Here is a 22,250-nt window from a genome sequence, read left to right on the forward strand (position 1 = left end):
ATGACGAAGCAACGACTCGGCTTGGCAGTCACATTTAGGACGTGAACTGGTACACCCATTGAACATGTTACCAGCTGATTGAATGGCATCAGTGGTTATCACGACCGGCGCTTCAACCTCCCACTGATACACCAGCTCCCACTTTGTGACAGTTATATTTAACGTTTAGGTAGAAGCAACATAACTATTGGGTTTACGAAAAGAAGGTTTGTGTTCAAAGTACATAAGTTGACCCCAAACACCACACAGTGTCTTCGTACCAGTCATCAACTGTGTATTTTAAAGGCCTTCTGAACTAGTGACCCATATCTGTGAGGCTGATAACTGGCAATTATGTCCATGCAATCGGCTGATAATATTCAAAGCGGATAAGTGGAATATGAGCGAAAGCATAATACATTAAGAAAGAAAATGAACTTTCTGTGTGACTTTATGTTTGTCCTTGAGACGTAAAAAGTACCAAAAGTCCGAACAACTAGACGGGTAAAAGTATGTGGATACCTGAACATTACGCCCCTATGCATTTTATGGAGAAACACACTTTTATGCTAAAGCTTTCATCAAGATGTTGCATTACTCCAGCCACAATGTGGGGTTGTGCGTGGATGTTTTGTGATGAGGCCTGGCTCACAGGCTGCTTACAATCCATCCTTAGAAGGTGTTTGAAGGGTTTAGGTCTGGAACTCATTTCTTTATGGGTCTTGCTTTGTGCAAAGAGGAATTGTAATGTTGAAACTGGCAACGGGTCTTCTCGAAACTGCACACTATTGTATAAAATATAAGTGTGTGAGAAAGAGCATTGGGGCTTTCCCTTAATTGTGCCAAGGAGGACACAAATGAACAAAAGTGCACAACGGCATGCGGACATCTACTTGTGGTCACATTATAAAGTACTTCGTCTTCATTTTATGTCTATATTTCTTGTTTTTATCAATAAGAATTGTGATAGTTGCTCTTAAAGTTTGAAAGGATGTACATGTTTGTTATCACCTGTCAATGTGATCATCTACCGACCCCGTTTCCTCCTAATTACACTGGAAGCCATTGCACCGCTGTAAATGTAATGCTAGCCAGTCATAGAGTTGTGCTTCTCCAAGGAGTGTCTTTAGTAGACTGATGTTTTAATCACGTTACTGTCGTCTTTTCCTCCTCTTTACTCCAGCCTCCTTTTTGTCAAGCTTTTTACGCTTACAATGATATAATCTTGATCTGCAGTGTTTATTTTATGAATGAATTGTTACGTCTGTGTTGAGGTTCCCTCTTTTGATCCATGTACTTTGTCTTTCTGAATGATTTTGTCGCATGTTTTTTGTACATTAAATTCTAAATTGTTCACAATGAGGAGAGATGCCCAGTTAAACCTTAATTCCAGTAAGAGAATTGGTGTGCCAAGAAGACACCATGTGATGGCTGATGGTTACCCGTACGGCACCAGAGCACACAGCTCCGTGGGAACGCATCGTTTCATCCATCAAGAGACAAACAGGAAGCAACATCTGGGAAGTGGAATACGAAAAATTGTTGCCATTGAGGAGTTGGACGTAAAACACAAGTAACCCTTTTTTTAATTTTGTATTACCAGTTGTAACTGTGTGTGTGTGTGTGAGAGAGAGTGAGAGTGAGAGTAATCATGGCAAAATCCTGAATTTGGGATTTCGAATACCTTTATGTGACACTGACAAATTACAATTTAAAATTGTAACTTGACACATTAATACTAATGTCATAAAACTGCAATCATCGTTTTGGTGGATAAAGCTTGATTTGTGTTCAGTCTTTATGTGGAAACAAGACAAAGTCCATCATGTGTTACTGTATGATTTTGTGTCATGTTTTTTTTTAAACAATTTTGTGTGATCTGTGTAATTTTGCGTAATCTGTTCACTAATCTGTATAAATATGTATAATCTATTCACAAATCTGTGAGAATCAACACACTGCGATTGTATTTCTTTAATAATAATACAAATAAATAGACAGAGCATCCTCCATTTAACATGTATAGCATCGGAGTAATGACTACTTTGCTGTAAAAGAAAAAAACAATAATAATGTATCTCCTGTTCCTAGAGGTGCACACCTACAGCCGTTAAAGAGAGAGATCCTTCACTAGAAGTTTAAAATGCTTGATCGTCACGATCAATGACTCAGAGGTCCCGGAAGTACTCGGCAGCCAATAGAAATGCATAGAAATCGGTAATTAAATTCATGGTGATGAATTGTTATCCGACGTAATCTTAATGACTAATGTAATCTTTATGACTTTCAGACAGCACAGAATGGGAAATATGTTAAATTAAATTAACCCGTTTAAAATTCTTATGGAGTCCTGCACGTACATTGATACATAGCAGTGAAGATAAAAACACTAAACAAAATAAAAATAAACCCAATAACTCGTCTACCTGAAAAACCTGCCACGATTTTCGTGCTTTTCCCCCCCTGTAATGAGGTTAAAAAGGGATTTTAATGGATTTTTTGTGAGCATTGACTTGACAACTTCACAAATATTTGTGAGTGCGTGCATGCACATCTCTTCTCTATTAAAGTACAAAACGCTCTGCTAAATAAATGTAAAGTAATGAGTGTTTGTGAGACTGCCCCATTTGCACTGCGTTGTAAGTCAGACACATTTGAGAAGATGTGAAGGACAAAAGACGGTCTGAAATTAGGGAAATGTCTCCAACGAGGCGGATTGTGTTTTATTATAAAAGGCCAGTTACCACCAACAGCTGGGTAAAAGACCATCTAGAAATAAAGCATATACTGTAGCATAATTAACCATAAATTGGTCGAGGTACGTGCGGTCCACTAAATAGACAAGACAAGAATAGAAACCAAAGGAACACGTTGACAATGCAGTTCCATTATCACGGATTACGAGCAGTGAGGCCATAGAATTTTGGTAAATGTAAAGTCCTGCTGCCTTTCATTCAGTCCATCATTACTGACGGAGTATATAAATATATATAATAATATATTAGTATATAAATATAACTAGATATAATAATAATATTATAAACTGAAAGCAGAACAGAAAACCAGATGCTCTGTTGCATTTATTCTTAGTTGAGGTTGTGTTACTTGTGCTTTGCTTAAATGATGGATGACCAGTAGATTATGATGCCGACAACATAGTCAATAATACAATATTGTTATGAGGATAATTTTTTACTTATTTTCTCCTCTTAAAGATCAATGTTTAGACTCTAGCAATATCAACTGTTTAGAGTAGTTGTTTTAAAGCAGCTACAAGTGACACATTCATAGTCACAACATGTCAAATGACAACGTCAAAGCAAACACTTCGTGGTGAACTCATGGGGAACTAGAACGGGCACTCGGTAGAGCGCATACCTTCGCATATCACAAGATTGGGCATTGAATTATGAACATTTTGGCATTAGTTGCATGCCAATTGGACAAAAATGTATCGTGCTATGGTAAAAAAAAGATGTTGACCTTTCCATGACCTTGACCTTGGACCCGATTGATCCCAAAATCTAATCAAATGGTCCCCGGATAATAACCAATCATCCCACCAAATTCCATGTGATTCAAGAAGATTTGACCTGTTCATGACCTTTGACCTTGACCTTTGACCCGATCGATCCCAAAATCTAATCAACTGGTCCCCGGATAATAAACAATCATCCCACCAAATTTCATGCGATTCGGTTCAATACTTTTTGAGTTCTGCGAAAGATTTTGACCTGTTCATGACCTTTGACCTTTGACCCGATCGATCCCAAAATCTAATCAACTGGTCCCCGGATAATAAACAATCATCCCACCAAATTTCATGCGATTCGGTTCAATACTTTTTGAGTTTTGCGAATAACACGCATACAAATAAATAAATAAATGGCGATCAAAACATAACCTTCCGGCATTTTCAATGCGAAGGTAATTAACTCAAAATACGCAGCTCAAGCTCCCAATTTTACTTTTGTGGTTCACAACCAATAGTCAAAGAAAAACTAAATAGTGTCAAGGTTGTATCTCTCTTGCTTGCTGCAAAAGCAATTAAATAACAGATGTATGAGATTTATAGCTATGCTGTGATAAATAAAAGATGTTCATTGTGGCTAGAGACGCTGTAGTACAGCTACAGAATATATAACATAATATGTGCTATGCTGTGTCATCGGCACAAAATATCAGAGTCACGACCAAACACGGAGAAACTGAAATGAGTAATCATTCTCGACAAGTACATTCAAAATGACAGAATGTGCCACTCGATACTACGGAGCAACCATAACAATAATAGTCTGTCGCTTCTGAGGTAAACACATGCTCCAGATCAGTGTTGTCGTGGTGATGATGATGATGATGAGATGGTTGTACTATGTGGAGGGTTCGGGTACACAGGAGAAAGTGGGAATAACTGCCAGAAAATGATGTGCCTTCTACTACACCAGCGCTCCTAGAATAATGTCATGTTTTATACAACAAATATGGACTTGAGAGGGACATTTCTGAATATTTAAGAGGAAGAGACCGATGTGAAGTGTATATTGACATGCTGGAGAGCTTCAAAGACGAACGCCTGCACGGATGTGCCGCTGTGGAGTGCGTCGCATAGCCACGCTGCATGCCGTATCATACAATACACAAGCTAAAAATGTCCTCATGTCTTGGCTCACACGTGTGTGTGTGTGTGTGTGTGTGTGTGTGTGGGTGGGTGTGTGTGTACACATCTGCTCCAGGAGCAGGCATTGAAATGGAAAGATAAATGGACAGAGGGAGGAAACAGGCGTACACTGAATGCATGTGGGCATTAATAAACCATGTGTGTTCTCACCGATGAAGCCAGACGAGGGAGGGTTGGGCTGGATATTCTCCTGAGTGTTGCCCTGGATCACATCCCAGAGTCGCCACACATAGCTCGGGTGAAGGATGTAGAAGGGTTGGCTGGGATGGAGCTTGCGGTGCTCAATGTACGGGCCAAACAGGTTGTATTCCGGACTGTCATACCACTGATGAAGAAGAAAAAAAGAGCGATGCCTCCGTTTAGACGTCGGTTTCAGATGGCGAAATAAAATCAATGTGGTGATCATGAAGTGCTGCCGGTCACCTCCAACAAGCAATAACGCTTTGCCACAAAGAGCCTCTGAGTTAAAGGAGCACCCGTGCGCTCAAAAATGCGTTTGTTATCGTTGAACTTGTGCAGAGACAAGAGAAGACTGTTTTCATATGACGTCAGCAATTGAAAAATAAAATGGTAAATAGCATTTCATTCGTTTAGCGTAATTCTAGTCGTGCAGTAGGACCCGTCAACGTGGACTACTTAACGTTCGGTCACGTCTGACTCACGCCGTCCTCATGAAAATGTTTTATATATAAATATAAAACAAATTTTAAAACACTTTCTGAATACTTTCATCAGAGCGACAAAAAAACATTGTTTCTAAATTACAGTCAACATTTTCCAACATGTACATCATGTTTGGACTGTATCGGACACTGTGTTGTAAAAAATGAAATAAAGAGTTTTTAGAAATCATTTACATTTTTAAAAAGAAAGCAATGACAGACACAGCGCTGTTATGGCCACTGAATGTGAACACATCGAACAGTTGGACTATAATGACTTCTCTGATTGAAAGGTAAAACATGTTCTCAGTAGACTTGGATCTGAACTACATTTAATTGGTGCATTTCTTCACAGTTATGGCCTGAGGTTATATTTACATTATTCGCATGTATTCTGTTTATTTTTGCAACAAAAGAAAAATAATGTAGATAATCTTTCTGCTTATGGGAATATCCCAGAGTAGTTAAATCAAACTATTGTCTTAATAGAAAAGAGGATACATTGAAAATGCTCCAGGAAGTTGGGCTACAGTTAGATGAGGCACTATCATGTAAGGCAGAAGAAGCTCTCAGGTATATTAATATGACATAATAACAAATGGGAAACAAAGCTAGCAGGATGTTGGCTTTTCAACTCCAGAAGGCACAATCTAACTATACTCAAATTAAAAACCCTGAACCTAACCGTCTGGAGACTGAGCCTCGGGAAATATCGAATGCTTTTGCAAAATATTATAAAGAATTATATAAGAGTCAAGAACAAGAACTAAAGAAAGAGAAAATAGTTTTTTAAACACCTCAAAATAACCAACATAAAATAATTCCTTCCTTTTCTGCGATGGGCTTCAAAACAAAAGCTTACTATCAGCATTGTATTGTGTGATACTCCTGGGAGATATTAGTGGATGAGACAGGCTTTACATAACAACCCCATGCAGCGAACTAAAGGTTAAAGCCTGAAAATAACTTACTGTTCATTTAGATTATAATGATATCATTAGCTTGAGAAAAAAACAATTATATCAACAAAACAAAAAAAAGAATAAAAACAGACAAGGATGTTATTAATACTCCAATAATAAAAATAGGAGAGAAATGTTTTATTTATTGAGAGAGAAGAATACATGCTAATCACTTTGGTGTTTTTTATATAATTGCTAACCTGAACTCTCTCAGAAGTCTTGGATCTTAATGACAGGGGCAGCAGATCATTACCCATAACAATAAGTAGGAGAGGGAGTTCATTGAAGTTATTGTTCAGTACAGTTTGGTTAGGACACCGTTTCATGTGATATGCACAGTGATGCATCAAAGGAGTGGCCTCTCTGGCTAAAAGATAAGATCAACAATCTGAATCAATTTGCTCCCCTGCTGACATTGGACTATTTCCATTTCAGTGTCGACCTTCAGGGATGACATATCTGTGTATAAGATTTACCCAGGAGAATGTAAAAAAAGTGGAAACGGTTTAATTGATATCTCTGTGGGGGAAATAAATGCAGGTAGAATGTTGATATCTTCAAAGATGAACTATCGGTATATATCCAGAATACTCCCTTTACTGTGCTCGTGCTTCAGCCGTATGGGGAGTAGTTAGAGGTTCATTGTGAAATGGGGAAACACAGACAATAGCTGATGCAGTGTTGTATTCTTCAGGGTGGGGGTTACTTTGTGAATGCCGTTTTCCATTCTGAGAGTTGTCAGTGTTTTCATTTTCAAACTTTGACCCTTCTTACAATGTGTTCGCCAAAAAAATAAATCCTCTTCTGAGTTTAGTGGTACTTAGTCTCGTGTCACATCCATCCATTCTCATCCGCTTAGTCCGGGGTCGGGGGGGTCTGACCCAGACTTCCCTCTCACCCGCAACATTTTCCAGCCCATTCTGGGGGATCCCGAGGCGATCCCAGGCCAATTTAGAGATATAATCCCTCCAGCGTGTCCTTGGTCTTCCCAGGAGGCGTCTGAATTAGATGCCCGAATCATCTCAGCTGACTCCTTTCGACACGAAGGAGTAGCGGCTCGACTCCCAGCTCCCTCCTGATGTCCGAGCTCCGTACCCTATCTCCAAGGCTGAGCCCGGCCACCTTACAGAGAAAACTCATTGACTCTCATCCCAGCCGTATCACACCCGGCTGCAAAACGCCCCAGTGAATGCCAGAGGTCACGGTCTGAGGATGCCAACAGGACCACATCGTCTGCAAACAGCAGAGAGGCGATCCCGAGACCCCCAGACCTGACCTGCTCCACCCCCAGGCTGTGCCTGGATATCCTGTCCATGAAAATCACAAACAGGACCGGTGATAAAGGGCAGCCCTCGCGGAGGCCGACGCCCACTGGGAACGTGTCTGACTTAATGCCGAGAATACGAACACATCTCTTACTGCAAGCGTACAGAGACCGGAAAGCCCCGGAATCCCGGACTCCCACAATCATGTCACTTCGGGACTGAAAAAAAATATGTTGACGATGGCCAAAATCAACGCAGTCCACAAATCAATGGAGAGATCACTTAAACCACGGACCCACTTCTTATGTTTATGGTTGAACAGGACTAATGTGGTGCTTCTGGTGGAGTGAAACTATTCCTTGTCCAGGCTACTTACAGTGGGGACGGAAAGTATTCAGACCCCTTTAACATTTTTCACTTTGGTTTCATTGCAGTCATTTGCTAAAATCAAAAAAGTTCATTTTATTTCTCATTAATGTTCACTCAGCACCCCATCTTGACAGAATTTTTTTTTTTTATGTTTGCAAATTTATTAAAAAAGAAAGACTGAAATATCACATGGTCATAATTAATGATAAATACAATTTTAAAAGTTCATTTTATTTCTCATTAATTATGACCATGTGATATTACATTTTTTCTTTTCTTAATAAATTTGCAAAAATGTCTACATTTCTGTTTAAGGTGTCTGAATACTTTCCGTACCCACTGTAAAGGTTTTTACGATTGTTCACATCAACACATCTTCGATGGAAACTGCTTCCCTGATTATTTAGGTCAACCGGCCTGGAAACAGATTAATGACCTGGTTGCATGGTTTGTGTGAGCAGCTCATCTGAGACACAGAGCACATACCTTGTGTAAGTTGACGGTGTACGGAGCAGGATCCCAGGCCACCAGGGTCACATTCTTGTAGATTGAGCTTGTGTTGAATCGATGCTTAGCATTGGCCAAAATCTGCAAAAGCAAGAAGTCCTGAATTTATGACCAGTTGTACCGACACATGAAGTCTTGCCGTCATCGTACGGTTGCCAGGCATTTGAAATATTAAGCTTTAGAGCTGCTGGTTCACACCGTGTGTTCCCAGAGCCAGGCCAGCTGTTTCCCCCAGTTTCCAAAGCTGAGGAGAACTGCAGAGTCAGGTGAATTATTTCTGGATGTGTTACTACGTGCTTCACCGTTCACATGGCACGGAGTCATTCCATCCATTGCAAATACTAAAATATTAAGTAGAGCCGCATTAAAATAATTAATTTAACACAGGGATAGTTCAGCTTTTGGTTGATTGAAGAGACGTTCGATTGGAAAACCTTTTAGTTGAGAGAGAGGACGGTCTCGATGTCATGTGACACAAATGTGGCTCCAAGTTGAGACGGAACTTCTATTTTTGAGTAAGTTCATTTCACATCATGAATCATTTATATTTTCAACATTTGGTTTTACATGCTTTTCATCGAGTGACACAGCCCTCCGAGTTATAGATCGATCAATAAGTCATCATTGTGCGTCATGCTAGGCCAGAGGCTCACTCACCTGCGAGTTGATGACGCGGATGGTGGTTTTGTTCCCCACGTCTCGCTCGTATCCCGCCGTGGGCGCCGCGTTGAACCGTAAGACTGCATCATGATTATCTGAAAGACATAGCACAGGCTGTCAAGGCAGGTCATGAACTGACCTTGCATTACACATGTTATTGTGTCAATATTAAAACTGATATATATATTAGATTAGATATTACTTTATTAGTCCCACAGTGGGGACATCTCAGGATCACAGCAGCGGGTGCACATTAGAGCATTAATAAAATCTAAAAATTAAACACAAAAAACAATAATACTAAATACACAGAGGAACCAAAATACATACACAAGGCGGTGACCAAAGTGAATTTCCAGCATTTATATATATATACACACGAGTAGCATTAAAAAAACCTTGAAATGCTCTTTATAATCCGGTATTATGTTAGATTTATTTATATTTGACCCTGGAGTTGCTCAGCAAAAACATAGATTTTAAGTAATTAAATGAAAAAGATCAAATATTTATTTTTGTGACTTAATTTTCTGCCGAGTCTTTCATTTTGGAGGCAACTTTTCAGAAATAAACAATAACTTATGAGGCTCAGAGAAACACGAACAAGAACACTCGTTTGTCTGTGAATTACTTCCCGCTCGTAGACATATTCAGATCTTTATGTAGTTGGATCATCGCTGTTTGTGAATCACAATGACACCAAGCTCATTACAGCGGACTCCTGACCGCGATGTCCGTCAGGCTGGCAGACATAACCAAAGTGCTCTCTTGGCTGCTGAAACTGACGAGCCACCGCGAAGACAGAGAATACGACACAGTTGCATTTCGGTGTGCTTTGTACATGCACTGTCCGTCGCAGTTCACACACACAGACATACACCCCTCAGCTTGATTGCTGTATTAATAATTAGGAACTTGTAAGGTCTGCCCGTCTGTTGACCGATCCATCAGTCCCCCACGGATGCTTCTGATCGGATACTAGAATGGATGCTCCTCCAGATGTGCTCCGATACTCCTCGGGCCAGTCGTTGCACCAATGATTGGCATTCACAGCAACACAGCCTACTGCAAACACTCAAAACGTGCTCCGGAGCTTGACATCGAGTTTGCCAATATAGATAGATAGATATATACTTTATTAATCCCCAAGGGGAAATTTGTCGTAACAGTAGCAGCACCAATAAACTAAACACACAAGAATAAAAAATAAAATATAAAACAAAATATAAAAAACAGCGATGAAAGATATACACTACCGTTCAAAAGTTTGGGATCACCCAGACAATTTCGTGTTTTCCATGGAAACTCACTTTTATTTATCAAATGAGTTGCAAAATGTATAGAAAATATAGTCACGACATTGACAAGGTTAGAAATAATGTTTTGTATTTGAAGTATTAATTTTTTTCTTCAAACTTTGCTTTCGTCAAAGAATGCTCCTTTTGCAGCAATTACAGCATTGCAGACCTTTGGCATTCTAGCTGTTAATTTGTTGAGGTAATCTGTTGAAATGTCACCCCACGCTTCCTGAAGCATCTGCCACAAGTTGGATTGGCTTGATGGGCACTTCTTGCGGACCATACGGTCAAGCTGCTCCCACAACAGCTCAATGGGGTTGAGATCTGGTGACTGTGCTGGCCACTCCATTACAGACAGCAAGCTGCCTGCTTCTTCCCTCAATAGTTCTTGCACAATGTGGAGGTGTGCTTTGGGTCATTGTCCTGTTGGAGGAGGAAATTGGCTCCAATCAAGCGCTGCCCACAGGGTATGGCATGGCGTTGCAAAATGGAGTGATAGCCTTCCTTATTTAAAATCCCTTTACCTGGTACAAATCTCCCACTTTACCAGCACCAAAGCAGCCCCAGACCATCACATGACCTCCACCATGCTTGACAGATGGTGTCAGGCACTCTTCCAGCATCTTTTCACCTGTTCTGCCTCACAAATGTTCTTCTGTGTGATCCAAACACCTCAAACTTGGATTCATCTGTCCATAACACCTTTTTCCAATCTTCCTCTGTCCAATGCCTGTGTTCTTTTGCCCATACCAATCTTTTCTTTTATTGGCCAGTCTCAGATATGGCTTTTCTTTGCCACTCTGCCTAGAAGGCCAGCATCCCGGAGTCGCCTCTTCACTGTCGACGTTGACACTGGCGTTATGGGTACCATTTAAAGAAGCTGCCAGTTGAGGACCTGTGAGGCGTCTATTTCTCAAACTAGAGACTCTAATGTACTTGTCTTCTTGCTGAGTTGTGCACCGGGGCCTCCCACTTCTCTTTCTGCTCTGGTTAGAGCCCGTTTGTGCTGTTCTCTGAAGGGAGTAGTACACACCGCTGGAGGAAATTTTCAGTTTCTTTGCAATTTCTCGCATGGAATAGCCTTCATTTCTAAGAACAAGAATAGACTGGCGAGTTTCACATGAAAGTTCTTTTTTTCTGGCCATTTTGAGAGTCTTATCGAACCCACAAATGTGATGCTCCAGATAATCAACTAGCTCAAAGGAAGGCCAGTTGTATAGCTTATATCACCAGCATAACTGTTTTCAGCTGTGCTAACATAATTGCACAAGGGTTTTCTAATCATCCATTAGTCTTCTAAGGCGATTAGCAAACACAATGTACCATCAGAACACTGGAGTGATAGTTGCTGGAAATGGGCCTCTATACACCTATGGAGATATTTCATTAGAAACCAGACACTTCCACCTAGAATAGTCATTTACCACATTAACAATGTATAGAGTGTATTTCTGATTGATTTAATGTTATCTTCATTGAAAAATAAGGACATTTCTAAGTGATCCCAAACTTTTGAACGGTAGTGTAGATATATACAAGAAGTAAACAAAGTAAAATATATATATGTATATATTCAACATATATGCATACACAATACACAATACTAATGACAAATTAAATTAAATATAAAAATATTAAATATAGACAGTGTGCAAAATGCAAAGTGTGTGTATGTGTGTAGTGTAAATGAAAATGAAGTGTGTGTATGTGTGTAGTGTAAATAAATGAAATGTGTTTAGTGCAGATCAACATAGTGTGAATATGGAGTTATTATTGCAGTTATTGCACTATGATCTGGCAAGAGGTGATCTGTTGTAGAGCCTCATAGCCGTCGGCAGGAATGTTCTCCTGTATCTCTCCTTGTGGCAGCGGAGCGTGAGGAGACGTCTGGAGAAAGTCCTCCTCTGTCCCTGTAGGAGGTGGTGGAGAGGGTGGTCCGGGTGGTCCAATATGGACACAAGTTTCTTCAACGTCCTCCTCTCCACCACCTGTTCCAGGTGCTCCAGCTGGCAGCCGATGATGGAGCCAGCCTTCCTAACCAGTTTGTTGAGACGGCTGGTGTCACCGGCTCCGATGCTGCTCCCCCAGCAGACAATGGCAAAGTGCAGCACACTGGCCACAACCGACTGGTAGAATAACTCCAGCATCTTGCTGCACACGTTGAAGGATCAAGCTTTCTCAGGAAAAGAGTCGACTCATCCCTTCTTGTACACAGCGTTGATGTTGGCCTTCCAGTTCAGTCGGCTGTCGATGGAGACGCCCAGGTACTTGTACTCCTCCACCATGTCCACGTCCACTCCCAGGACACTCAGAGGTGAAGGAGCTGTCGCCTTCCTCCTGAAGTCCACCACCATCTCTCTGGTCTTGGCCACGTTCAGCCGCAGGTGGTTCTCATCGGCCCACTTTACAAAGTCACTCACCACTGCCCTGTACTCCTCCTCCCGTCCATTCCTAATACACCCGACCACTGCAGAGTCATCAGAGTACTTCTGCAGATGGCATGACTCCGTGTTGTACTGGAAGTCACTGGTGTACAGGGTGAAGAGGAAGGAGACAGAACAGTTCCTGTGGGCTCAACATCACTGACCACCGTTCCAGACAGCACACGCCCATTCTGACAAACTGTGGTCTGCCTGTGAGGTAGTCAGTGATCCAGGAGATGGTGGACGGTCCACACCGACCACCGCAGCTTCTCACTCAGCAGCAGTGGCTGGATGGTGTTAAATGCACTGGAGAAGTCAAAGAAAGTGACTCTCACAGAGACACCGGTTCCATCCAGGTGCGACTGAGCTCGTTGCAGCAGGTAGATGATGGCGTCGTCCACTCCCACATGAGGCTGGTAAGCAAATTGCAGAGGGTCCAGCGACGATTTCACCTGCGGCCGGAGGTGGGCCAAGACCAGCCTCTCCAGCACCTTCATCACATGGGAGGTGAGGGCGACCGGTCGGTAGTCATTGAGGCCAGATGGTGTTGACTTCTTTGGGACAGGGACCAGGCACGACGTCTTCCACAGCACCGGGACTTCCCCCAGCCTCAGGCTGAGGTTGAAGAGGTGCTGCAGGACACCAGACAGCTGGGTGGGGCAGGTCTTTAGGACCCTGAGGCTGATGCCATCAGGACCTTCCGCCTTGCGCTGGTGTAGTTTCTCCAGCTGTCTTCTCACCTGGTCAGTAGTCACAGAGAGAGGGGGGAGGAGCCCATTGATGTTGAGGGCTCGGTGAATGTGCAGCTCAACAGGGGGGACGGAGGGGGAGGTGTTTGGGAGGTGTGATGTGTGGAGGAGACGGGGGCTGTGAACTAAACCTGTTGAAGAAACAGTTGAGCTCGTTGGCCCTCTCCAGGGAGCCCCCTGGCTGTCTCCCTCCCACCTTGAAGCCAGTTATCTGCTTCATCCCAGTCCACACCTCCCTTGTGTTGTTCAGCTGGAGTTTGGCCTCCAGCTTCCTCCTGTAGGAGTCCTTGCCCTCCCTGAGCTTCACCTTCAGGTTGCGCTGGGCTCTCCTCAGCTCATCCCTGTCCCCAGACCTGGAAGCAGCTTTCTTCATGTAAAGAAGCGCCTTCAGGTCCCTGGTGATCCAGGGCTTGTTGTTGGGGAAGCAGCGCACAGTCCGTGATGGGATGGTGGTGTGTTCACAGAACTTGATGTATTCCGTGATGCAGTCGGTCATACTGTTGATGTCCTCCCCATGCGGTCCACACAGCACATCCCAGTCCGTCGACTCGAAGCAGTCCTGTAGAGCGTCGTCAGCCTCCAGAGACCACCTCCTCACAATCCTGGTGGTCACCGGCAGCCTCTTCACCAGAGGAACATACCTGGTGTCAGCCGGACCAGGTCATGATCAGGCCTGCCTAGGGGGGAAGGGCAGTGGCGCTGTATGCGTCCTTAGTATTAGCATACAGCAAGTCAAGAGTTTTATTGTTCCTTGTTGGGCAGTCTATGTATTGATGGACGGTTGGCAGAGCTTTATCCAATGTGGTGTGGTTAAAGTCACCAGTAATAGTCATGAACGCTCCAGGCTGATGATTCAGCAGAGCAGACACAGTGGAGTGGATGATGTCCACAGCTTCCTCAGCGTCAGCTGATGGTGGCACGTAAACGATAACTACAATGGCGGACGTGAACTCCCTCGGCAAATAATAAGGGCGCATCCCCACGGCCAGCAGTTCAATGTTCGGGCTACAGAAGCGCTCCTTCACGCACACATGGTCCGGATGGCACCACCGTTCATTCACATAAACAGCGATCCCGCCCCCTCTCTTCTTACCGCTTTGTGTAGCGTCTCTGTCCGCCCGAACAGTCCTGAAGCCGGGTACAGACGCGCTGTGATCCGGATAGTCCGCTTGCAGCCACGTCTCAGTAAAACACAAGAGGCTGCTCTCATGGAAGATCCTCTCAGTCATTACCAGCGTGCCGAGCTCATCCGTCTTATTCGCCAAAGACCTCACGTTCCCCGTTATGATCGCCGGTACCGAGGGTTTGTATCTCCTCGTTTTAGCCCTCCTCTTGGCACCCGCCCTGCAGCCGCGAGCCCTTCTCCGTAGCTCCACGGGATCACAGGTCTGTCTCCAGGCAGAAGCTGCGGCCTGCACAGCGCGATCAGCTGAGCGAGCGAGTAGACAACGGTCCCAGTCATTGTTTGTTGTGGCTCTCCGATACTCACGACAAAGTGAACCAAAGCCACGGGAAAAGTTGCGAAAAAAGTAGTTACTGTCCATTGTCCGACCGTAACTTAGACCAACGTGAAAGAAAAGGAAAATAAAAAGAGAGGAAATACTGTACACATGTCGGCTTCTTGCAGGGCTGCACGAGACCCATGTGAGTTTGAGAAGGTTTTCTGAAAGCATAGATACTGAAGCTAATTTTACTTTTGTAAGAAAGCTCACATCATCAATATGTTCACACAACAGTGAGACTTAATTATTTTAAGACATTTATATATATATATAACGGGACTCGGATCAACATCCAACCCTCACCAATCTTCTCTTAATTGTCGTCTTTCCATTTCCATGTCTGCAATGTCTCATGAGGAAGACCCACTTCTCTTCCATTTATTTTTTCTACAACTTTTTTTTATGCGATTATTTTTTATGTTTTTATTTAGTTTAGCAGCATTTAATGGTGACATAATATTTAGCAAAAAGCACCAGTGTATTTAAGTTTATCTGTACAATGCCATTCATGATCTCATTTTCAAGATTGCACTTTATAGCTTTATAGTATTCATAACAACAACAACAACAACAACAACCAGGTGACGGTCTTGACTGCCCTACAGACAGAATAACATGTTTAAAGTTGAGTTAATATGAATGGAAAAAGTAAACCGTGGCTTTCTTTAACTGTAATCACACCAACGGGTCCGTCCACTGGTCTGGCTCAGGTTGATAGTCCGTGTTGTGCTTTCAACATCAGGAACGGCCATAAAGTTTGTGAAGTCGGTGACAAACGATGACTAAACGACAGTATCACAACACCATAATTCATACTCCGCCATCGAGAGTTTGATTAATTTAAAGCTTAAGAGTGCATTTGTCAGTGTCTCGATGGCACTGCTCCTCTGTTGCCTCACCTGGTTCATATCCGACATGTTATTTTCTTCTCGCCACATGATGAATGACTCTTACTTTGCGAGATGGGACTCTAACAGAGTCTATTATGGCTCTCTGGGACTTGTTAGATGGCTGATGAAAATGTCGGCTTGTAACTTTATACCACTGCCTCTGGTAGCTGCAGTGTAGTTACTGCAGGTTGGTGTCTTTTTAGGTCTAAAAGTGTCGATGCAAACGGCCACGTTGGCAAATGAAGCCACAACGCAAGTTCGGTCGGAAGACCAGACTCCAGCACGCCTCAGCCCGTCAATCACTCATCACACATCTCACATCACTTATTATGGACTTGCTGTCAATCACGACATCGGCTTTTCTCCTCCAGCGAAACAATGACAGCGTTAGCCTTTCATCTTGCTGCGGTCGCTTTTAAAAATAGGACTGTGTCTCTACCTTCAGTTCAGTTCATTTCCCCCCCCCCCAGTCTTCACAGATCCATCAGGTCTGGACTCCACTGGGGGATTCATCTTGTTGTTGACCCTCAATTATAAAAAATCTCCCCCTAGAGTTCGAGCACCAAAGACTCTTCATCACATATCATCCGCAAATAATAAACAGTTAAGTTTTCTTTATCCTGATTTAAATAAAACAGACAACGTCATAAGAAGACGACTGGACGTGTGGCAGTAGATTACCAAAACAATTAGAATGCATTATTCTGGTATCAATCATGGCTCCTCTCTGCCGATTCATTTAAATTAGCTCAGGTTATAAACTGACTGCTGACTTTTAATAAGGTATTAAATGGCCTTGTTCCAATTAGATTACAAACCTGTTAACCCATTATGTGCCCGAGAGCCCGGCGTGGAATATGTTGAACGAGTGTTACCTACATTTCCTCATCAGCACCATAAACTATGATCTCAAAAATGACCAGTGAAAACTCTCGCTCTTTTTAAAAACACAATAAACTTCACAAAAATAATAATATTCTCATGTAATGATGCTGTAAAGCATTTATCATCTTCTCCAACCCATGTGCTCTGGGGATGCAGTTTACTCTGTTCACCACACGATGGCAGCAACACGTCACACACACGTCACAGTAATATAAACTAACCACAGCCTCCGTTTCAAAGCTCTCACAGGTTGAACTCTTGTTCTCTTTTGCCACCGAGAGCAACCTGATCATCTAAATCTCAATCTGCCTGCAAATGGCACAGGAAAAAAGTATAACTGCCACATTCATATTTGGCTATTTTTCACAATTCACAGCTGCAGAGTGTAGGTTTTGATGCAGTGCAGCCTTCTGGGAAGGACAGCACGGCGAGAAGACGCAGACAGACAGGGATGAATGCGCTTTGATTTCCTGTTGAAGCCGAGCCTGAGAATTGATGGAATAAAGTCAAGCTTTTTCAACACTGTTCAATAATTAATCAGCCCTAGAACATTTATCTCACTCGTCAAGTCATTACGTCCCCCGACAAGCAAAATCTCTTTTCTTTAGAACCCAGGTGCCGTGATGATGACACGCTGAACCAATAACCTGATATGAAGATGTATTTGTTTGGCCTCAAGAGGATGAACGGTTATGAATTACATTTGTTTCTGTGACGACTTTCCTATATTCTCACAATGACTCTGGTGGCTTGAAGATTCAAATCGATTATTACAAGGCCTGTTCAAAATAGAAAATAAACAATGAAGCAGGTGTGGTAGTGGAAAGACACATCCACTTCCTTTGGTTATGAGCATGTGTATACGGGTCACATTATTGGACATCAACCAACAACCAACATGGAGGGATGATGACACATCAACACAGATTACACAGCGCCTGCAGAGTTTAAGAGCGAGGCCTCCTGCCCAAAACTGAAGACTGCCTCTTTTCTTTGCTTCTAAAAATAAGGAATACAACTCAGTCAAATGTTCTTCTTCCTCCAGCACGAAAACAGAAATATGAAATATCAAAAAACACCTCCATATTTATCAATAATCCAAACAACAGTAATCACAAAGGAATTTGGGAATGTCTTAATGTAATGTTTGCGATAGCCGGCATCGTATTTTATGTTTGCTATGGTCATGGTTGTATTTTAGCGAGGTAAGAGCTAACGAGCAGTAATCACAAAGGAATGGGAACGTCATAGTGTAATGTTTGCTATGGTCATATTTTATCTGTAGGCCTACTTGAATGCATGTTAGGAGTCTGTATATCCGAACTTTGCAGAAAATCTGAACGTATAATGTTCATATTTAGTTAGTAACGGAAAATGTTTCATTCAACAAGTGAAGGCAGCCGACACGGCACCACACTGTGACCGCGGGGTCAGGTGCAGATGTGGACTTGCATCACTCGCCTGCGTCGGATGTTCAGTGGTCGGAGTTTGCCCTGCTTCTCTTTCTGGGGCAACACTATCTGGGGCAGCTCGTGTCTATAGAGCGCTCTCAGTATACAGAGGCACTATGTAAATATAGAAATATAAGGCGTAAAGCTCGAAGCTCATAATATTAAAGCTTTTGCTTGCTTTGAGCAGATGTATCCACAAGAAAATGCAAGGGAGCTATACGTTATGTGAAGGAGCCTGATTAGTTACCAGAGGGGGGTTCTGCTTCCGTTTTTTTCTTTCTTGTGAGCCATCTGTTTCCGAGTTCACACTCTCCCCACTTACCAAATAGCTGCCAAAGTCTCTAAACCAAGAGCACACACACGCATTCAAACACAACGACTTATACCCTACTCGGCACAAGCTCAAGCCTGTTCATGATCAGCTTGACAAGTTAATCAACAAATGACAATCACATAGAATTGTTGCAGGATTATCGGTGCAGGTCGACCTTTAAAATTCAGCATTTCATTTGTCGTGTGTGGATGTAGATATCTTTATATAGATATGAATAAAAAGAAGATTAACCTTGTTTGTTACAGTGACCAAATGGTGTTTCATTAAGTGATATTAGTCAAGTTCACATGCTATTTTAGTGCAAACTCAACCAAATTGAGCCTCGCCAACGGTTCACTGATTCACTTTATTTGATTTTCCTTCTCTCTAGCAGAGCGGAAACTCCAGTGGCCTCTTTCATGTGCATCATGTATGCGACGATTAATTCGCCGAGCCTTTTTCCGGTGTACTGTGTCACATTTGTTATTTTATCGACTCACTAACTTTTCCCATCTCGGCGAGCATTACAAACGTTCCATTTTAAATTTCTGGCATGTCCACTCATGTGAAAACACTTGAAAATGAAAATGCCCACAAAAGCAGGTGGATGAAAATGTATTTACGTTGGTGAGAGGAACACATATTTTAGGAAAGGCTTAACCGACACCAGTCATCAGTATGCTGCCGTTGGTTCTGTCCGGCGCTCTCGGGGTTAAATATGGGCTGCTATGACATCGCAGCCTATCGGAGCACAAACAGCATATTACTAAAAAAATCCTGGTCTTTCATCTCATATCTTTTGTTTGTCATACCTTATCTTTTCTTTTGTCAACACCATGGATATTACTTCTTTTTTTTATAGTTGTGACATTTTGTTACCGATGAAAAAACTAATGTATTTAATGTATTTGTGAACATACCTTACTTTTTACAAACATAAACCAAGTGCTTTTTTCTTCTTCTAAAAAACACCGTAGTCCTCATCTAACAAAGAGAAACCCTGTGGCCCCTTCGTTGCCTCCACTCTCACCACTCACCGATCTCTTTCCCCAGTCCCGAGCGCAGGATGGCGCCGGCCGACGTGACCACGGCGCAGGTCTTGAAGCTGCTCTGGTCCGGCCGGCCATGCAGGCGATTAAGGGGCCGAGGCGGCACGAGACGAGCCCAACCGAGTGAGGAAAAGGGCTGCTCCGACCCGTCCACCGTCATGAGCCGGGCCTGGGCTTTCATTTGACACAGCACCTCCTTGGCACTCTGGGCGGCCCTGCGATCCCCGGTGTAGAGAACGTGGTGTTTGTTGGCGCTGACGTAGTCCTTCATGGCGCCCTGCAGTCGAAGACTCAGCATGCCGGCGGACACGCGACCCCGCCACAACCGCTGCACGACAGAGGGCGACTTGGAGAAGTGATATTCCTCCAGATCACTACCGACCCTCCTGCCCGCTGCAGTCCTTATTCTGTTTCCTAGTACTTGCTCTTCTTCGATTTCTTCTTCTTCTTCTCCATTGCCCCTCTCATCTTCTTCCTCACCACCGTGGTAGCGTGTGTTGCTGATGTGGTTCTGGTACTCTATGTGGGAAGTTCTCTCACGACTCTGGACTGAAGGGTTGGAGTGAGAACCCACATTTTCTGTTCCAAAGGACGACCAGGCAGCCAGGCTCTGTGGGTCCAGGTAGTCCTGGTGGCTGGTCTCACGGCTGCCATAAACGGCGTCGGGAGCACTGTTCGGGCTGTGGCTCACACCCGGGCTGAGCTCTGGGGTCGTGGAGCCGGCAGAGGGCTCCGGCTCGTCTCTGGGGTAGGTTGTAGTCAAGGTGGAAGCCAGTTCAGGTCGGGCATGCTGTTGGTGGGAGGCCTGTATGGAGGTAAGCCGCCGGGTGTCCGGGTGCTGGGAGAGTAAAGAGCCGACGGATGTCAGCGGCTCGTTCACGCGAGCGTCCAGGAAGTAAGAGAAGAGGCCGAGGAAGAGGAGAACCCAGGCCAGCATTCCCACCAGCACTATCCTCCGCCACTGCCTCATACTGGACTTCATTACTCACATACACGCCTGTTCAGCCGGACCGCCAACAACAACAACAACAACAACAAAGCCCCGCGGCCAGGACTTAGCGCAGGTCAGCTGAAGGGCCTGTAAAAGAAGAAAGCTCAGAATGAAACGGCTCATGGGAGATCAGGAAAATATGGAGTAGAGCAGAAGTTTGAGACACTCACCCTCAACTGATGCTTCTATTTCTTCATGACCATGTGTCCTCCAGGATATGACAGGACCCTAAAGGAGAGGAGAGGAGTGCATACATGAGGTTGTGTATGAAAAAAAGAGAAGAAAAAAACACTGCTCACACCACAGGAAAATACCTCATGCTGGCCATAACTTTCGACTCTTAACAAAAAAGGAGGTTTTATTTAAGACCATCCATTAACTGACATCAAGTTACAGCTTTCTTAATTAAATCTTCTTGTTTTCACCATGAGAAATAGACTGTCTGACTTAGTATCACCCAAATTAATCCTTTTTATCGCCCTACATTTATAAAAACAGGGTTTCCCTAACGTGCAGTGTAGAGGTTCTTTCTCACACATCACCACTCATTTTTCCCATGGAGACATTTTTTATATTATTATAACTTTGTTTTACTTTATTATCACTGGTATAAGATTAACGGTAAAACAATTACTTCACTCATGTATATCTACGAAGGCTTTTGCGGTGTGATATGTCCTGAGGCGTAACAAGCCTAATTGTATCCAAAAAAAATTAAATTAGAAATGAAAGTTTTTCTGACATTAGCTGAAGATGAAGGATAGAACTAACTGCTTTTTCTTCTTTCTTTTTTACAATGAAACAGTGAAAGATACCTTTTACAGTTTCCAAGTAGCCAAGTTTAGGTCTTAACTTGATTTTTCAATCAACAGCACAAAGCACAAAACTATTTTTAAAATTAGGCACGGAATTGTTCCTTTTTTTCAATAGATGTACAATTAAAATATTATATGTGGTACCGGTTCCAATACAACCGGTATTACCCGGACCGAAACGCAACGCACATTTCGGTGCTTCTTTCCGGTGCCTGAGCCGATTAAAATTGAAAAAAACTATTGTTGTGAACTTCTCTGGTGACTCCGCCCTGTCAGCAGGTTACGATAGCCTATCATTTAACTTTGACAGCGGAGGCTGCGCCGTGTGCAGTGTTGCCAGGTCCGCGGTTTTCCCGCGGAATTGTGCTACTTTTGAAGTGTTGCCGCGGGTTGAATGTTGTGTCCGCTGGTTCGGGTAGACCTATTTTGCATGCAAATTACATTATCTTTAAATAAAAATCCATATTTTAAATGAAATAATGTATTTCTACACAAATCCAACCAAACTTGACTCCAGATCAGCACGTACACGCCGACACATCCGCGCAGTGCCTTCGATCTCCGCGACCTTGTCCGTCACCATGGAAACATTGTCACGTGACATCTAAGCACTTTGGTGCTAGTGACGTCACGGAGTCCCGAACCAGAGTCTGTAAGTAGAAGTGATTTCCAGCAAAGCAGCAGGGATTTGTGAATCTCACAGGAGCGGTGGGCGATAGGCGGTTCAGAATCGCCTACACGGGAGGAGCGATTCATAGGCGAGTATGATTATGAATTGCCTACCTCCCCAACGGGGTGGGAC

The 22,250-nt window shown here is 43.2% G+C and overlaps 2 protein-coding genes across 4 annotated transcripts in view; one reads left to right on the top strand and one right to left on the bottom strand.

Annotated features, from left to right (window-relative positions):
- Positions 1-22,250, top strand: part of LOC130205519 (growth hormone-regulated TBC protein 1-A-like) — a 158,349-nt gene that overhangs the window by 17,794 nt on the left and 118,305 nt on the right. The window lies entirely within an intron of this gene.
- Positions 1-22,250, bottom strand: part of st6gal2a (ST6 beta-galactosamide alpha-2,6-sialyltranferase 2a) — a 58,665-nt gene that overhangs the window by 3,548 nt on the left and 32,867 nt on the right. For all 3 annotated transcript variants that reach the window (XM_056432903.1, XM_056432895.1, XM_056432912.1), the window contains 5 exons: positions 20,804-20,861; positions 19,631-20,720; positions 9,080-9,177; positions 8,402-8,503; positions 4,808-4,982 (listed from right to left, as the gene is read on the bottom strand). In XM_056432903.1, coding sequence (XP_056288878.1) covers positions 4,808-4,982; positions 8,402-8,503; positions 9,080-9,177; positions 19,631-20,624 — 1,369 coding nt within the window. In that variant the 5' untranslated portion in view covers positions 20,625-20,720; positions 20,804-20,861. The remainder of the gene's footprint in view (positions 1-4,807; positions 4,983-8,401; positions 8,504-9,079; positions 9,178-19,630; positions 20,721-20,803; positions 20,862-22,250) is intronic.

Source organism: Pseudoliparis swirei, chromosome 2, assembly GCF_029220125.1.
Source record: "Pseudoliparis swirei isolate HS2019 ecotype Mariana Trench chromosome 2, NWPU_hadal_v1, whole genome shotgun sequence".
Taxonomy (NCBI): domain Eukaryota; kingdom Metazoa; phylum Chordata; class Actinopteri; order Perciformes; family Liparidae; genus Pseudoliparis; species Pseudoliparis swirei.